Source organism: Telopea speciosissima, chromosome 2, assembly GCF_018873765.1.
Source record: "Telopea speciosissima isolate NSW1024214 ecotype Mountain lineage chromosome 2, Tspe_v1, whole genome shotgun sequence".
Taxonomy (NCBI): domain Eukaryota; kingdom Viridiplantae; phylum Streptophyta; class Magnoliopsida; order Proteales; family Proteaceae; genus Telopea; species Telopea speciosissima.
Genome location: NC_057917.1, coordinates 22,209,561 through 22,226,679, shown reverse-complemented (window position 1 = coordinate 22,226,679; position 17,119 = coordinate 22,209,561). Strand labels below are relative to the sequence as shown.

The following is a 17,119-nucleotide window of genomic DNA, read 5'->3' as shown; positions in this document are numbered from 1 at the left end:
ACACCAATGGCTAGGCTATTTATTGCTGGTTTTTTTTTTTAATTTTCATATTGACGAAATACAATCGTAGATGGTACATGTCTTAGTAATGTAGTCCTAGATTGGTAGAGGACCAACTAGGAGCCAGTAAACCAGGATCTGTTATGAACATGTGAATCGATTAGGTCAAAAATAGGGTTTTTGGTGAAATTAGGGTTAGGGTTTGGGTTTGAGGTGTTGGTTATGCTAGGCAGGTATAGAGAAGTTTATCACTGAAGGTCTTGAGATGTTTTGAAGGATGGAAGTGCATAAACTTGAATGAGAAGCAACTTAGGTTTAGGGTTTTGAAAGGTGGAAGATGATGGAATCTAGGGTTTATAGTAACAGGAAATCAGGTGGTTGAATGGGCTTAATATTTAGGTTGAATGTTTGTAAGGTGGAGGGTAATACATGCTGAAAGATACAGCTAAATCAGATGGTTAAATCTGGAGTTATGGAGGTTTCCTGGTAGAGATAGGAGAGGGGTAAAATTGTAATTTCAGACAATCGGTTGAGTGGATGGTAATGAAATTTGGATCGAGCCTCTCTTAGGGTTTGAGGAAGATTTGATTAAAATTTTACCAGTTCTGACTGTTAGATATGGCTGGGCAGAATTCTTGTGAAAATCACCTTGCATGTGACCTTCTAGAAAGGCAAAAGAATAGTTGCAGATTTTCAATTCTAGACTTGTTGATGAAGAACAGATTGCATCAGACTTGGGGTGATGTTGTAGACTTGAACTATAGAATCACTCTTGAAATCAGAACTTGAATGTAGAATTTGAACGTAACAGTAATGGAGAAAACAAATAACAAATTAAATCACTCGGGCTTCCCACTGCAATGTCAATCAGATCAAACATCGATTCCTTCAAATGATCCACCCAGGCTTCATACCGCAATGTGTCGATTGGATCAAACTGTTGGATATGTTACATATTGATGTGTGTCCATCAAACCCGATTTAATTTGATTAAATTAATTAATTGATTTACGTTTATTATGTGCTTGTAATAATTGTTATTCAGTGCAACTGCCCACTTTATACCGTTTGTTGTTCACAACTTTGGACAAAGTTGGACAATCTGTTCTATGGTTGCCGTATTGTACATTCGTTTAATAAGGATTGAGCAAAAATATAAATGTGAGCACATCTAGTGTTGAACATTGATCCACAGAGATTCATGGATTATTCATCGTCGTGTTTTGATCTACGACGGGAATTTCTGGTAGTTATTTTTTTCATATCTAAGAGATACTTGCTATTTTATTCGTGTTGTGTGCATTTGTGATGAGTCAATGGTTGATGTCTACCGAAAGGACTGACTATATATTGGCCACTCGATGTATGCAATCCGGATAGTAATAGATGTAATGCTCAATAGGGCTTCCACTACTCGTATAGGGAGAACATCCAAAAGAGAGTTGTCAAATTTGATTACGCCAAATCCAAAGCCTTGGTATTTGCAAAGCGTTTATAAAAGAAAATTTTATTTTATTATTATTAAATTAAATTATTTTAAAAATAATTTTCAAATGTTTTTCGGCCATTCAAAATCCTAGACACTCTCGTGATTAATTATAATAGACCGGAATTATGGCGGTGAATTTTATTCCATGGTTGCGAGGGTCTATTATGGATGTTAGTAGTGTGGGAAGAAAGTGTAATAAAACATCTACCAATTGGAGATTTTTAGGTTACGCCTTTTATAAAGATGTCCTAATATGTAATTAAGAAAAATTTTACTGTAGAGATTTCCTTATATGCAAATATAGATAACTTAAACGCCTACCCTTTAGGATCACACCACTTGGGACGATTTAAACCGTTAGATTGTAATGTCCAAAATAAACATTCTTTTTAAAAGATAAGACTTAAGTCAATTTTAAGGACTAATCGTTAGTTCTCAATTGCTAATAAGTTTAGGGAATTAAGAATTAAGAGTTGAAAAGAGAAGAATTTTCTTCTTCAACCTCAAGCTTTGACCATTGGAGAGCAAAGCAAGCTTCGGTGTTCGTGACCTTGTATTGCATTCCTTAGGAGGAACACGCCACTTGTGTAATTCTAGGTGACCATTCCATCCCCATCAAGGATAGTATGATATTCGTGTATTCAATGAGATCCTTGTGCTTAAAATTTTTGAACTTGATTTTGAATCGATTCGCTTCTACCGCCGCTAACACAAATACCAATCCCACCAGCCTTGATCAAATACAAGACAAAAATTATCAATGGAGAAGAAGAGCAGCAAAAAGCTTTTCATTAATCAAAATTTGTGTTCCATACTTGCCCCCCTTACAACCTTATATAAAAGACTCGAAAATAGACTCCTAGAAAAGCCTAACCCAATCCTTAACCTATTAGGTAATTTAAATTGACTAGGAAAGTGAAATAACAAAAGAAATAGACTCAAAACATGGCTAGACTTATAGAATCCTAATCCAGCCCAACTTAAATAACAATTACATAGTCACATAACCACTTTAGTTCTCACATAACCACTTTAGTTCTCACATAGACGGTTGTCGCTCCTTGGTAGATCATCTCATCAACTGAGGTTCAACTGGTGGCTTTTGAGAGGGCTATTCCCTCTATTCACATCACCTATACCAACTATAGAGCATCATCATGGTCATCATCACCACCATTTGGATCCCATTATCTTGTTGTACATCTCTCCCATCATTACGTTCCATAAGAAGAGGATTTGAAAACAAAATCAATGAGGTCATTAGTACGAACATCTCGGTGAAGAGGTGTGACAGGACCTAAATAATATCGCTGTTTGAGTAAACGGCAGTGGCGGAACCATTTTCATCTGTCTTCTCCTCATCCGCTTTCTCTTTCTTTGAATCTATTTTGAGCTTCTTACACACCTTTTTCATATGCCCCTCCTTTTTGAAGTAGTGACATATAATCTCATTTCTTGATTTGTTTTACTTCTCCCCCAATTTTCTATGACAAATGCTTCTTGCTGAGATGAGCTAAAGGATTTCTTTATTGTCTTTTTATTCAGTAGACTTCATGTTACTTGACTCATGAAGAGCACCCCATCTAGTGCAGAATTGCTAAGAGACACTGCAAGTGTCTCCCAACTATTAGGTAATGAACTGAGAAGTAACAAGGTTTGTTATTAATCTTCAAGCGTCATCTTCATGGAGTGGAGCTGATTCATACTTTACGCTTCGTTCAAATGTTCTGTAACTGAGCTTCCTTGTCTATACTTCAGGTTCACAAGCTTTCTAATGAAGAAAGCTTTGTTTTCAACAGTCTTCCTTTCGTACAGTTTTTCTAATTTCTTCCACAATGAATGTGTTGACGTCTCTCTGTGGATACGTAATGGAAAATAATATCATCCAAAAATTGACGGATTAATCCAACGACTTTGAGATCCATGGTCTTCCATTCAACATCAATCATTTTTTCAGGTTTCGATATATCACCCTCATGGGTGCGTACAAATCCTTGCAATACAGCAAATCTTCTATCTTTGTTTTCCATATCATACAATTGTTTCTATTCAAGTTGATCATCTGTAGTGTCGTGTGTTCCTCCATCTTTTGCACATGATTCGAGAATCTCTTTCTGATACCACTTGTTGGAAAATATAACCCTTTAACACATGTGTGCAAGTTAACGGAGATCCACAAAGTCAGTCGAATATGTGTAAAATATTAATACACCGAAACAAATCAACCCAAATTATAAAAGCACACATCAATTTTAACATGAAAAATCTTTACAAGGTAAAAAGGAAAAACCACGGGAACTTGTTTAGGTTAAACTTCAATTGTGATAAATAATGATATTACAAGATCTTCTTTCTACACAATACTAGAGGCTACCAAAACATAAAAAATAATAGCCCTTCTTGAATTACTAAGTAACTCATCAAACAAAAGTGGATTCACAAGATCACACAGTACTCTCACTTCAAAAACCGTGACGTGACAAATACGAAGAAGCCAAAATACTTTCCCTTCTTTCCCTTGACAGAGAGAACACCATTATGCAAGACCCAATACAAATAACACAAGAGAGAGTACCTTTTTTTCCTTCTCTATTCCCTTGCTCCACAAAAAGCCAGAACCGAGAAGAGTTTTCCTCAATATAGAGTTTTGTACCAACACAACCTCCCTTATTCCTTTCCTTTATATAAAGAAAGAAAAACCTAAAACTAAGTCGATTTCATAATCGACTCATTGTGGCTCACTGCCTTACTTAGCAAGAGAATCTAAGTGGAGTGACTTATGTGGGCCCTCCTCAATGACGTGAGGAGGATGCCATTCAACATATTTGAGCAGAGATACAATGTTAAGTAGTTTTTTGGTATAGATAAATGTATCAAGAGGTGGATGGTAGCTGGTATAATGTATGAGACATGAATGTTATGATGTAAATCTGACAATGAGTTCGATTGTAATCATTTGATAATCGATCCTGTGGATGTTAGAGCCACTAAAGCCAATACATGTAAATGCTTTATGATGTTTTTCAGTCTTCTACTGCAGTAATAATGATTATGAATACTAATTGTTCACAGTAAAATGTATGTTATAGATGATCTGCCGTTATCACACGGCAGCCCGTGAAGACCACCAATCATACTTTAAGCATTAAAATCGTCTGCAGTACCGGTGGAGCGGCGGTGCACATCCGGCGGCACAGCAGAGACCATGTGTACCATGTGTGTCACCTGATTTGGGGGCGCTACAATAACTGCTGGCAGAAAGAGTGGAACGGACACCAGAAGAGTGCAATATCAGTACAGATGTCACCTTACAAGAGAGCTTCAACATTGGAGCACTTGGAAATCTATCAAATGGATATAAAGCATTTAAAATTAAAACTGTTGGAAATAAGTTTGAGCCCATAACCACTTCATATCATTGTGCCCACATAAAGGAAGAAGGCAAGTATGACTGAACCAAAAATCACAGCCGGTAACAGCAGCATATCCTACAAAAACTTGTCAGGATTGATAATTTGTGCAATTGAGGATGAAACAATAGCTAGATATTGCTATTCTAACAACCTATACTAGAAAGACGCCCATCTTTAAGAGAGACTACAAATGAATACAGTTTTCTCAAGTACTTACAGGAGGCGTACACAATTTAATAGGAGATGCAAAATCCCATTTTCATAGGGGACAAAAAAGTGCCCAAAATTACAGTGCTCATGCACGCCTATATTCATCCCCGCAGTCACCAATTATGCTTAACAGATCTTTCCCTTTCTTTGATACTTCTTGGATGCTGTTTACATCATCCTCATCAAGAATAAGTGACAACACAGTATTTGCATCTTGGATATGTTCAGAGAGACCAAGCCTAACACCTATCATTGATCCTGCCACTGATGGCTGCCATTTGAAGTCAAACCAAAACAAGAATTCCTCAAATGAATCATCACTCCATAAGCTAACCAACCTAGCGAAAATTGCAATTTATTCTAAAAATGTGGATGGTAGAAGTTTACCTGATCTAGAATGTATCTAACAGCAACAGTTGGAATTGAGACCCCATGTTTAGAGGCTACCTTCTTTAGTGTTTGAAGCAGAACTTGAAAGAGACTCCACCCTCCCCAGGCATCAACCATCTTCCACATTTATCACAAAATGATAGAAATCAGACATTACAATCTGATTATAACTCAAATTGGCTGAAAGCATGGATAACATATATCAACGTTTCAGTTGAACACTTGACACACTAGTGACGACTTGGACGGTATTTTCTTCTGTGCACCAGAAACAGAACGCAACTCATGCCAAACAATATCTGCTAATGAATTCAAAGAAGGAAGCAAAGTTTGCAAGGTCTCTATACCCTTTTGTATTTCTGGAGTGAGGGAGTATTTAATGGAGGCCCAGCAAAAGGAATGCTTAAGTTGGTATCAAGGAACTTCTCAGACAAGAGACCACCCAAGACTGTGCCATACCTGCATTTCTGAGTCTGTTAGACTTGGAAAGAATGTAAGAAACATGCTTACGATCAATCTGTACAGAAAGTATGTATTGTGTGCCTATGATCAATCTTGACAATTGATAGATGGGCCAGCTCTAACTAGTCAAACAATCAGCCCTCTTGTAATCTAAGAGTGATAGTCAAGGAAACAATAGTTTTCTTTAGTTTTTAATGTGTGTGTTTATGTGTGTGTGTGTGTGTGTGTGTGTGTGTGTGTGAGAGAGAGAGAGAGAGAGAGAGAGAGAGAGAGAGAGAGAGAGAGAGAGAGAGAGACGTTATGAGTTTAACTCCTGTGAGTTGACAAAATTCAGACATTCTCTGTTGAGGACGCATGTCAATAATAGAATGTTGCACCTACATAAAACCACCAAACCCATTATATTAGGATTGCTGCAAGATCAAAAGGAAAATAAAGAAAAACAAATAGATAATGATGGAGATAATTTCTAGTTTACCTGATTGCTGACAACTGGAATCCCATTTTCCACGATTATTTGTAACCTTTCAGTGTCAAAGTTTGTCAAAGCCACTGTCTTGATTTTACCTGAATATCTTCCGTCGAAATAATCCAATCCAATACAATCAGATAAAGTGGGTCTGAATCCTAATAGTAGAACATCCATAGTAATCAAACTCACCTTCTTCTTTCAGATCAGTAAGGTGTTTAAGTGCATCAAGATAAGCTGGGTTGGAGTAATCCCACCTATTCCAAGTATAAGATACAATAATAAAAAAACCAAGCATTGATAAGAAAACCATACTAATTTTAGAAAATGGCGTGTTTGCTTTAATGTAAGACATCCCTTTGATTTGGGAAAAGGTTGAGCAGAGTGGAGTTTATCTTAATGTAAACTCCAATCTATGCATATTAGATGCTTGTCTAATGTAGAAATTTTTTAAAGAGATGAAAGTTTTTTTAACCCTATTCCCAAGTTCCCTTGTTCTTCATAAGCATCCTTGTCAAGTGGGAAAAGAAACAGAGTGTACCAGTGAAACTGAAGCATGTCCAAGGAATCAACATCCATTCTTCTCCGTGAAACATCGATGCTATCCCGGACAAAGCTACTTGTCATCTTAACTGGAGGTGGCACCCATTTTGTAAGACTGCATCACATAACCCAACGGAGTTAAAGCAGAATCAACTCGAAACTAATTTAAAATTTAACCCCATTATCCTTGTATAGCTAGCAAAACTGTATAAAATAATTTTAATGAGAGCAGATTGAATAACAATGTGGTCCAAATACCAAGTCATTCATCCCCCTGGTTGAACCTCAATAAAATTGTTACAAACTTGAAATCTACAAGCACATGGTTGGAATTTGGAACTCACCCTCTAACCTGTTCTAATAACTCTGATGGGCGCTCTCGACGAACTCGGTTGATGAAAATACCATAGAGATCTTCTGCAGGGCCATCTGCAAATCAAAATTAATTGTGGATTCTAAATATAATTCTATGAATAAACCTCTACTCATAGCACTTACGCAAAACTAAGAAAAATTTGCTCAATGGTGAATGGTGAATGGTGAATTCTAGCATTATCAGACTCTGTTCTCATATCCCACTACACTAAATCATATATGTTCATAATCATTTTGAATTATAGTTTTAAGGGTCTGACAGATATCAGCCATGTCAAAAGTGGTGAGGCCGGCATCAGCATATCGAAGCATAGCATCGACGGCATTGTCTCTATCGATTCTGCCCCAACCGCCACTCGTCTGCCACATTCCATTCACGACCCGGCATATATCTAAGAAATCGTTTCCATTCTTAATCATGATTCGCCGCTCTTCACTGACTTTCTTACAACATAACGAACTCCTAAAGAGTTTTCGAGTTCGAGAACCTCTTCTGGATTTTGTTTGGATGTGTTTGAGGTTAAGATTGCTCAAGGGATGATACAGGGACGCTGCCATTTTCGCGGGAGGAGGAGAACGGTAGTATTTTCATTTACAAAGCTAAGCGATTTCTTACTTTCTTATCTTCCCGCTTGACCATCAACCGAACGCCACGCAGTGGAATAAGGTTCGGACAAGTGGCAAGCCCATGGCCATGTCCTTTTTTTCAAATTGGGTTTAGGGTAAAAGGGTATTTGAGGCAAGAAACTCATAGTGATCGGCCATGTCGAAGGTAGTGAGGCCCGCATCGGCATAACGAAGCATGGCTTCGACGGCGTTGTCTCGGTCTATTCGGCCCCAACCGCCGCTGGTCTGCCACATGCCGTTGAGAACTCGGCAGATATCCAAAGAATCGTTTCCGCGGCTCACCGTGGCTCGCCTGTTTCCGTCGTTCTTCTCGCATCGGAACCATTTTGGGCCAAGTTTGTACGGTTGCGGTCGGCTCTTACTTCTGGTGTTGGATGAGTTGAAGGTGCCGCCAATGTTGTTTGTGGATAGGAAATGGTACGGATGCACAAATGCTGCCATCGTAAAGCGCTAGAGAACGGAACGATGGTGAACCTTTGAAGGGTTCGACTTCGAGGATGATGGCCTTGACGCTTCCGGCTTCGGCTTCCAGTGCCTAACCGCTAAAGGAAAGACGGAAGTTATTATGCCATACGCGTGAGAGGCACCGTATTTTCTTGAATCCAGGGAATCCGTGCGTCCGCTTGTCTTACACCCAGAAAAAAAAAAAAATTTGGAAAATTATATCCCTTCCTCTGTACTTGCTCAAATTAAAGTTTCCGTCCCTTGACACCAATTATGCAGGATTTTTATTTCCACGGGTTCCCATCCCCCCGTTCCTTTCGAGTTCACCCACATGGGGACGGGTTGGGATAGATCTCAACCCTCCATGGCCGTGTGGGACCCACCTCTAGGGTGTGGGACCCATGCCCCCATAAAGGGGGTCAGATTTGTCCCCACCCGTCCCCATGTGGGTAGCTGATCCGGACTCGTTCCTTCTTATCTCAGAGGACGACACGTGTACTCAAGTAATTGAACGGTCAATTTAAGCTTAACCCTAACCAAGCCCAAACCAAGAAGATGGGTTTAATCTTTCCCGCCCCCTTTCTGGCATTACTCCCCCTCTCATGAATTCTCACTGTGATCGGCATCGGCGACAAAGGAGATACTCACAGTTCACGACGACGGCGACAAAAGAAGTTATTATCTCCTCCAGCCCTGCTCTCATAGACCCTCCGATGGCAAAGTCGGAGACACCCAGAGGCAACGATAACAAAGGAAGAGAGTGCCTCTCTCGAACCTCTGTGTCTCTGCTCTGAGATCCCACTAAGAAATCTCCTCTGGTTTTCTCCAATATTTGAGGTAAGTTTTATTTTCTTCCATCATCAAATTCTTTTGTTCATTAAAAATACCACCTCCTCTAGCTCTGGAGAAAAAAATTTACATTCAACTGATTGAAATGATATCTGTTGGATTTATGTGTCCATCAAACTCGATTCTGTCCAGTTTATTTTGTATTGAACCGTTTATACATTTTGGTTTAATATTATCACATGGGATATAAACTTTTTGAGCATTATGTCTCTGTAAGTTTTACTTAAAATGGTAGTCACGACTAGGGTTTGGGTTGAGCACCCTTATCATATGGTCATCACATTGGGTATGCCTAGACATATTGATGTCGGGGTACGAATGCGAGTGCGCATTATGATGGGCATTGGCAAAGAATCTTGTTTGTTGATTCTCTCATGTATTACTGTCAGATGTAAGATGGGATAGACATGTGACACCAAGACCCTATACCTGAGGGGACCTCGTCACTGCGAAATGTGAATGCATTCTTTGGATCATCAATGGCTAAGATTCAAGAGAGTCAAAGCCGGTGTTCTGGGAATGCGCAAACATTTTGTGAGTGAGAGAGTTGCTCAACACAGTCACCGCTGCCCGATTGGGGAACATCAAGATAGAGATAGTTTGTGGATGGTTGGATCAGATTCTGGATCCAGTGCCGTTTTAGAAATGGTTTTTGTTAAACCTATTTTACATAAAATGATAGATTATATGTAGTTTGATTTAAAATATTTTATCGTGTTTTGCGGGATCCGATCAGGTACACAGATGCTCTCGTATGGACATGTACTATGGAATGGGGTTTGACAGTACATGTATACATGCCCTAGATTCCATAATGATGATGTTGATTAGTGGTGGGTTGGTACATAATAATTAATTATTATGTGAGGGTATAATTGGAATTTGCTAATTAAATAATTCTTTATTTAATTTATTAGATAAGATGCTAATTTTATTTATCCATTAAATATAAAATAAATAATTAATTAACCATTCCCTAAAGATTCTGCTTCTTCACCAATTAGAAGCCCATCAGGTTTAAATAGTTCCAAGTCAAAGAGGAGAGAGAGAAATAGACTCTCACTGAGATTTGTCCAAATAGGGTTTTATAAACCTTGTCTATAAAAACACACCAAAAACGTGGAGGGGGGCACCACGTTTTCTGCTTGGGGCAAATTTTGGTGCTCCCACTCCTCCACGTTTTGGCTCTCTCTCTTTTCTCTCTTCTTCTTCTTGCTCTCTAGTTTTTGAGAGTTAAGGCTTTGGAAACCCAGATTTGTGCTTGAAGATCTGAAGAGACTCTAGGATAGACTTGGAGAACCTTGGCTGCACCATTGGAGGTTCAAGTTTGTTTACCTGGTGTGCTTATTGGAGGAAGAACCACTGTCTGTTGGAGGAGCAACACTTGAGGCTCAACAGGTTAGCAAGTTCTTATTGATTCCTCTAGTTTTTTAATTACATGATAATCACGAAATGTGAAAGAAATTCGTATCGATCTCTTTCTGCTGCACATTTGGGTATGGGATGGATCCCTCTTACCATGGGATGGAAAAGAGATGAGTTTTTCTCTCTCTTATGGATCCCATAATTTTTATGGGACAAGAAAGAGAAGGATTTGGTAATGTTTATTATACCAAATCCTAATAGAGTCACTGTAGGGTTCCCATGGGCGACCATGGAAAATCCTAACATTTCAATAGGGTGCCCTAGGGCAACCTAGACTTTTCAATTCTTTTAAACCCTGGGTGATGCTTCTTATTGGTTTCCTAGGGGAACCAAGGAGATGATCTCATGGACTATTATTTGACTAACAGTGTGGTATCAGAGCCACATTTTTCACCCCTGGATATCATATAATTATTGTGTATGGGATGCAATCTTTTTTATTTAAATATTCATGGTAGAATATAGTTATGGATGATTGCACATAGGTTGTTAGTATGTTGTAACAACCTTCCCATGTGGCACATGGGTGCTTACAAGGTAGTTAGCCATGTAACAACCTTGCCATGTGCATATGGGTAGTTATGGTTGTTGTAACAACTTTGCCCATGTAAGATGATAAAATATTTTTTTATTGGGAAAATATCATCCCCCTCCCCTCTAAGTTTCCATAATATCAATCCAATCCTCAAGTTTTGAAAAATGATAATGCCCTCCCCTAATTTTTAAAGATTCTATCAACCGTTACCCTAACCGTTAAAAAATACCATTAAGTGATGACGTGGCAAGTACAAAATTTAAAAAACCCCAAATTACCCTTTCCTCTGTGCATTTCTTCTTCTTCTTCTTCTTCTTCCGCCAGCACCACCATCATCGCCACCACTGTTGGAAAAAAAATCGGTGGAGCAGCTGATTCCAATTTGTGAGCGAGCCAAGACATTTCCTGCGATGGGCTGGTAGGATCATACTCATCTCTCTCTCTCTCTCTCTTTCACAAGATTCGAAACCGTGATCTTCAAGTACTTAGAACTCGATGAAGCAAACCTCAACAAATTGCCTGACATAACCAAGTCCTGCAAGGGGCTCTCGTGGTCGTTTGAATCGCCGTTCTCGTCGTTGAATGGCCTGAAGATCTATGTAAGATGGAGGTTCTAAATATGAATTATCTGAGACGTTAGGGTTTCGATGGTCGCTAGATCGCGGTGAAGGCGATAACAATGGATCATCGCCGGGTGCGACTAAGACGGTGGGCGGCGATAAGGGGTGGTAAGTCTGACTTGCACATATCTGAATCATTACTTCTCTTTCTTCAATTTGACTCACCGAAACACTTGGTAATGATCTTCGAACAATCCCATTACTTTGATTAGTATCGATGCGGGTTCGATCTCCTTGCTTGTGAATAGTTGATAGGATTTCTTGCTTCCTCTGTACCAGCTTCTCAAATTGATTTTGCAACTCAGGTATGTATTTTAGAACACGAGAAATCGTCACCAGAATGCTTAGTTTCCTCTGCAATGTTACCCAATTGAAAAATATACCATTAGAACTTTGGGAACTAAAGCATAACCAAAGGGAATTAGATTAAGAAAAGTTTTTTTTTTTTTTTTTAAAGTACTGTTTGATCAGCCCCTGGAAGTATTGATCTAAGAGAAGCATAAAGAGTGTTTAATTTCTTCTAGCGATCACGTTCGCTGGCATTATGATTCAGTTTCTTGATTAAGGATGGATCATTAGTAATGGAACTGGAAGGAAAAGACTCCATATAGGGTTGGGGTTGCAATGAAGGGAATAGTAAAGATGGTGGTGAATCTAAAGCTTCAGTTTCTCGAGAATTGCAATTCGTCCATGAATTCTGGTGGGCTTGACTCATCTTTTTTTCTTCTGAAGACCAGTAGCCATAGGTAGTTGGATACAAAGAAGAAGAAGAAGAAGAAGAAAGGGCCAACATGATTGTTTAATATGTTGTAAGGATAATTGATAGGATTGAAACTTTGGTTTTAGGTAATTAAAGAGGTTAGAAGATGCTCTGGAACTCCTCTGGAAGTAAGATGAGCCCATATGGAATCAGCTGCTCCACAAATTGGAATCAATTGGTAAGTCCCAACTTGGCTCGCTCACAAATTGGAATCAGTTGCTCCACTGATTTTTTTCCGACAGTGGTGGCGATGATGGTGGTATTGGCGGAAGAAGAAGAAGAAGAAACGTAGAGAGGAAAGGATATTTTGGGGTTTTTAAAATTTTGTACATGCCACGTCATCACTTAATGATGTTTTTTAACGGTTAGGGTACGGTTGATAGAATCTTTAAAAAGTAAGGGAGGGCATTATCATTTTTCAAAATTTGGGGATTGGATTGATATTATGGAAACTCATAGGGTTTAAAACCCAATATTCCAGAATTAAAAAAAAATTGTACCTTACAGTGGTGCGTGTGTGTGTGTGTGTGTGTGTGTGCTGCCGAGTAACTTTCGAGAGTGAATTTTTCCCTCCAAAAAATAAATAAATAAATAAAACATAATTTAATTTTTATTATTTTGTTTTGTGGTTGGAGGAAGAATATGGGTGAAGAGATTCTTATCTTCACCCACTTGGAATTAAATTAATTTTTAATTGAGGGCTTAGGTACATGTTGTCACATGAGATGTGATGCTTCAATTTTGTAATAATCCATGTGATTATGGGCCCATACATGATGTTACATTGTCTGTGTGATTATGGGATTGGTTTTTTAATAAAATGGATGACGTGTTTATGCATGTGATGCGTTGGTTTTCTTATGGGGTTATGGGTGGATGTGATGCTTCTCTCCCTCTTTCTCTCTCTCTCTCTCCCCCTTTCTTTTTTTTAAAAACAAAGATACTCCACCCCATGGGTAGCCCAAATGGTGGGTTGGTTTCTTCATGTGGGGTTTCTTTATTATGGAAAGGAAAGTTTATAGAAAATTTTTCTAGGTTTTCATTGTAATTTTAACATAGTTAGGACTCCCAAGACATGTTGATATTGATCCACATGTGGTGCTCAAAGATTATGGAGATGCAAATCATCAACTTTGAAGATCTGATCGAGCGAAGGAGTTGGACGAGGAATGGCATGTGGAACATCCTGGCATGATGATTCACCCATGATTCATAGAAAGTCATTAGTTTTAATTTTTTATGGGAGGATTTAATTATCACTTCTATTTAAAATTGTTGTCATCCCATAATCGCTCTAATTAATTGCTTAGTATGTGGCCATCCATGATATGATGTGAGAGTTTATCATTATCCCTCTTTGATGACAATATATGTATGATATGGATTAGTCTAGGTTAGTAGACATATCCATGGTCTCCTATTGAAGGTAAGTATAGAGGTTGTGTGATATGACCCCACATACACCGACAGGACATTGCCAGGCTCATTATGACATGGACATCTATATTTATCTCTATCTAGATACGTTAGGGTATGGATAGTGGGAGGGCATTGCGATAGCGAGCCATCTTTCATGATTCCATGATTCTAACTAATGCAATAGGTATATACATGACTTGGGTGTATGTCAGCTGATGGATCTAGATATGATACTCAGGTGACCAAAAATATTGGAAGCCCATGAGGCGACAGATTAGTCCACACTACCATGGTGTGTATAATGATTCCAAACAGGGTAAATTATGCAAGGGTTGTAAGTATTCAATTTATTTTTTGGGTCATGGGAGAGACCTAAATTATGAGAGATCAATGATATTGTATGTTCAATTTTTTATCGATGGTTATTAATATGCTTGTGGTTTACTTGTACATGTGTAGATTCTAATTCAATGGTTGTTGTTAATTCTAACCTATTGTAGATTCTAATTCAATGGTTGTTGTTAGCGAATACAAACTAAATGAAATGAATTACGTTGATTGGTACCGGAGCATTAAATTTCTCCTGACTGCAGAAGGTTTCTTCTCCGTTCTTGATGAATAAATTCCTCTTGAACCCCAACTATGATGATTTTAAGGAACAAGAGAGGATGCAAGTTTCCCTATGAGGGATTCCAAGGCTTCTCTCTACATTCCGGGAACATTGAAAAGATCACTATTTGACTCAGTCAAGGATATACGTACTGCGGGGGGTAAAATGGATAAGCTTATAGAATTGTTCAACAGGAAGACGTAGTGAGTCAGATCAATAATTACAAAATGGCCCAAGGGACTCTAGTGATGGACCATGTCATGAAAATGATTAATCTATTTGAAAAACTGGAATCCATGGGGACCAAGTTTGACCAGCGGTACAAGACTGATGTGATCTTATCATCACTCACTTCTGCCTATGCATCCTTTCGGATGTCTTATAGATGTCGGATAAGGAACTGAAGCTCACAGAGCTTGCTAATGCACTGGTAGAGGCAAAAACTACCTTGAAAAAAAGATAAGGTTGAGGTTCATGCTACTGATGTAAAGCCTTCTTTAAGTGGGAAGAAGAAGAAAAAGGGAGATAAGGGTAAAGCCCTGAAACCCAAGGGTGGGAATGCTGACAATGAGAAGGCTAAAGGCAAGTGCTTCTATTGTAAGAAGGAAGGTCATTGGAAAAGAAATTGTCATGCATTCCTGGCTACTATAAAAGATAAAAAGCCAGATTATACAGAGGTTACTAAAGAAGGTACATGTGATGTGAAAATTCTTTATGAGTCTAATTTGTCCTTTGAACTGACCAATTCTTGGTTGGGGGATAGTGGTTTTACTATTCACATTTGCAATGTGTAGAGGGGTTCAAGGAGACAAGGAAACTGAAAAAAAATGAGATGCATCTTCGGATGGGCACTGGAGCTGAAGCTATGACGATGGTTGTAGGAACATTTTATTTGCAATTTGATTCTGTTAATTTCATTTTAAAGGATTGCTATTATGTAGGCTCTTTTTAAGAGGAAGATATTCTCTATTTCTAAAGTAGTTCTTGGGCATAGTTTTTCCTTTAATTCTAAATTGGTCATTCGTTTAAATAATATTTTTGTGGCATCTGGATATTTGCAAAGTGGTTTGTATCTCCTAAATGGACCTGTTAGAATGAATGTAGTTTCGAATATTGATTTGAAACGTAAAGCAGCTCCAATGAACTCAACATATCTGTGGCATCTAAAGTTAGGTCATATTAACATGGACCGAATCAGTAGGATGGCAAAGGATGGGCCCTTAGAGAATCTAAGGGTCGAACCATTTTCTACCTGTGAGTCATGCCTTCAGGGGAAGATGACCAAGAAACCCTTTAGCAATAAAGGTACTAGAGCCATAAATCTGTTAGAGTTGATACATATTGATGTGTGTAGACCCATAAATATACAAATAAAGTATGGATTTAAGTATTTCATAACATTCACCGATGGTTACTCTAGATTTGGTTACATCTACTTGATGTTTAGAAAATCGGAGGCCTTTGATAAATTCAAAGAATTCCAAGCCACGGTCAAAAAACAGTTAGATAAACACATCAAGTCCTTACGATCAGATCGTGGAGGAGAGTATCTGTTGAATGAATTTAAGGAATATCTCACTTCACAAAGGATAGTTAATCAATTAATTAATCCAAGAACATCACAACAAAATGGTATATCCGAACGATGCAATCAGACTCTATTGGATATGGTTCGGATGATGTTCACTTATAGTGAACTACCTCTCTCTTCCTGAGGGTTCGCCTTGGAAACAACCATCTATATCTTGAATAGAGTTCCAACTAAGTCTATAGCTAAGATAACCTTTGAGTTGTGGAAAGGGCATAAGCCTATTATACAATACCTAAGGATATGGGTTTCATAGCACACGTGTGAAAGCAACAAATAGACAAATTGGAATCTAAGACTTCAAGGTGCTATTTTATAGGCTATCCTAAAGGCACGATTGACTATTATTTCTATGACCCGGTTGACTGAAAGGTCATCGTTAGCAAACATGTTACATTTTTGGAGGAAAAAATGTTGACAAAGAAATCTGAACTTGTAGTTATTGAAGAGTTATTGGATAACTCAGAAACTTCATTTCCAAAAGTGAGACCAATCGACATACTGTAGACGCTGAATTTTGTCACCCCCTAGTGATGACGACAATCGGACGCAGATGACTGGCAATGTCCTCGAAAACTAAACACTGTATCAAAAAACATCTCCACTCATCCTGTAAGGCGTGTATCGTATGCATAACCCCCCCAGACGGCCCCAGATAGCCCACGTAACGCCACGAGGCAGCATCACGGTCGTAGCCTTGCAAGGCAGTGCCCTGTCGTGCGCCGCCACACGGCACCGCCTGTGCAGCCCCGCGGGCACCCAAAATCTGAATTTTTCCCATTTTTACTCTGTCGCGGCCCCGCCATGCGGCCCCACATATTTTTCGCAGTGCCGCTGAACCCAAAATTTGCCTATAAAAAGGGGTCACCCCCCTCATTTGCATAATCCAAG

At 38.7% G+C, this 17,119-nt stretch overlaps 1 protein-coding gene across 1 annotated transcript; it reads right to left on the bottom strand.

Moving 5' to 3' along the window:
• Positions 1-5,144: 5,144 nt before the first annotated feature.
• LOC122649823 (perakine reductase-like) lies at positions 5,145-7,925 on the bottom strand. Its single transcript, XM_043843067.1, has 9 exons — positions 7,612-7,925; positions 7,321-7,405; positions 6,975-7,091; positions 6,626-6,690; positions 6,443-6,531; positions 6,262-6,341; positions 5,850-5,961; positions 5,500-5,619; positions 5,145-5,383 (listed from the first exon to the last, which is right to left on the bottom strand). Exons 1-9 carry the CDS (start codon positions 7,907-7,909, stop codon positions 5,198-5,200), a joined length of 1,152 nt encoding a protein of 383 aa, XP_043699002.1. The 5' UTR covers positions 7,910-7,925; the 3' UTR covers positions 5,145-5,197.
• Between the last annotated feature and the right edge of the window lie 9,194 nt (positions 7,926-17,119).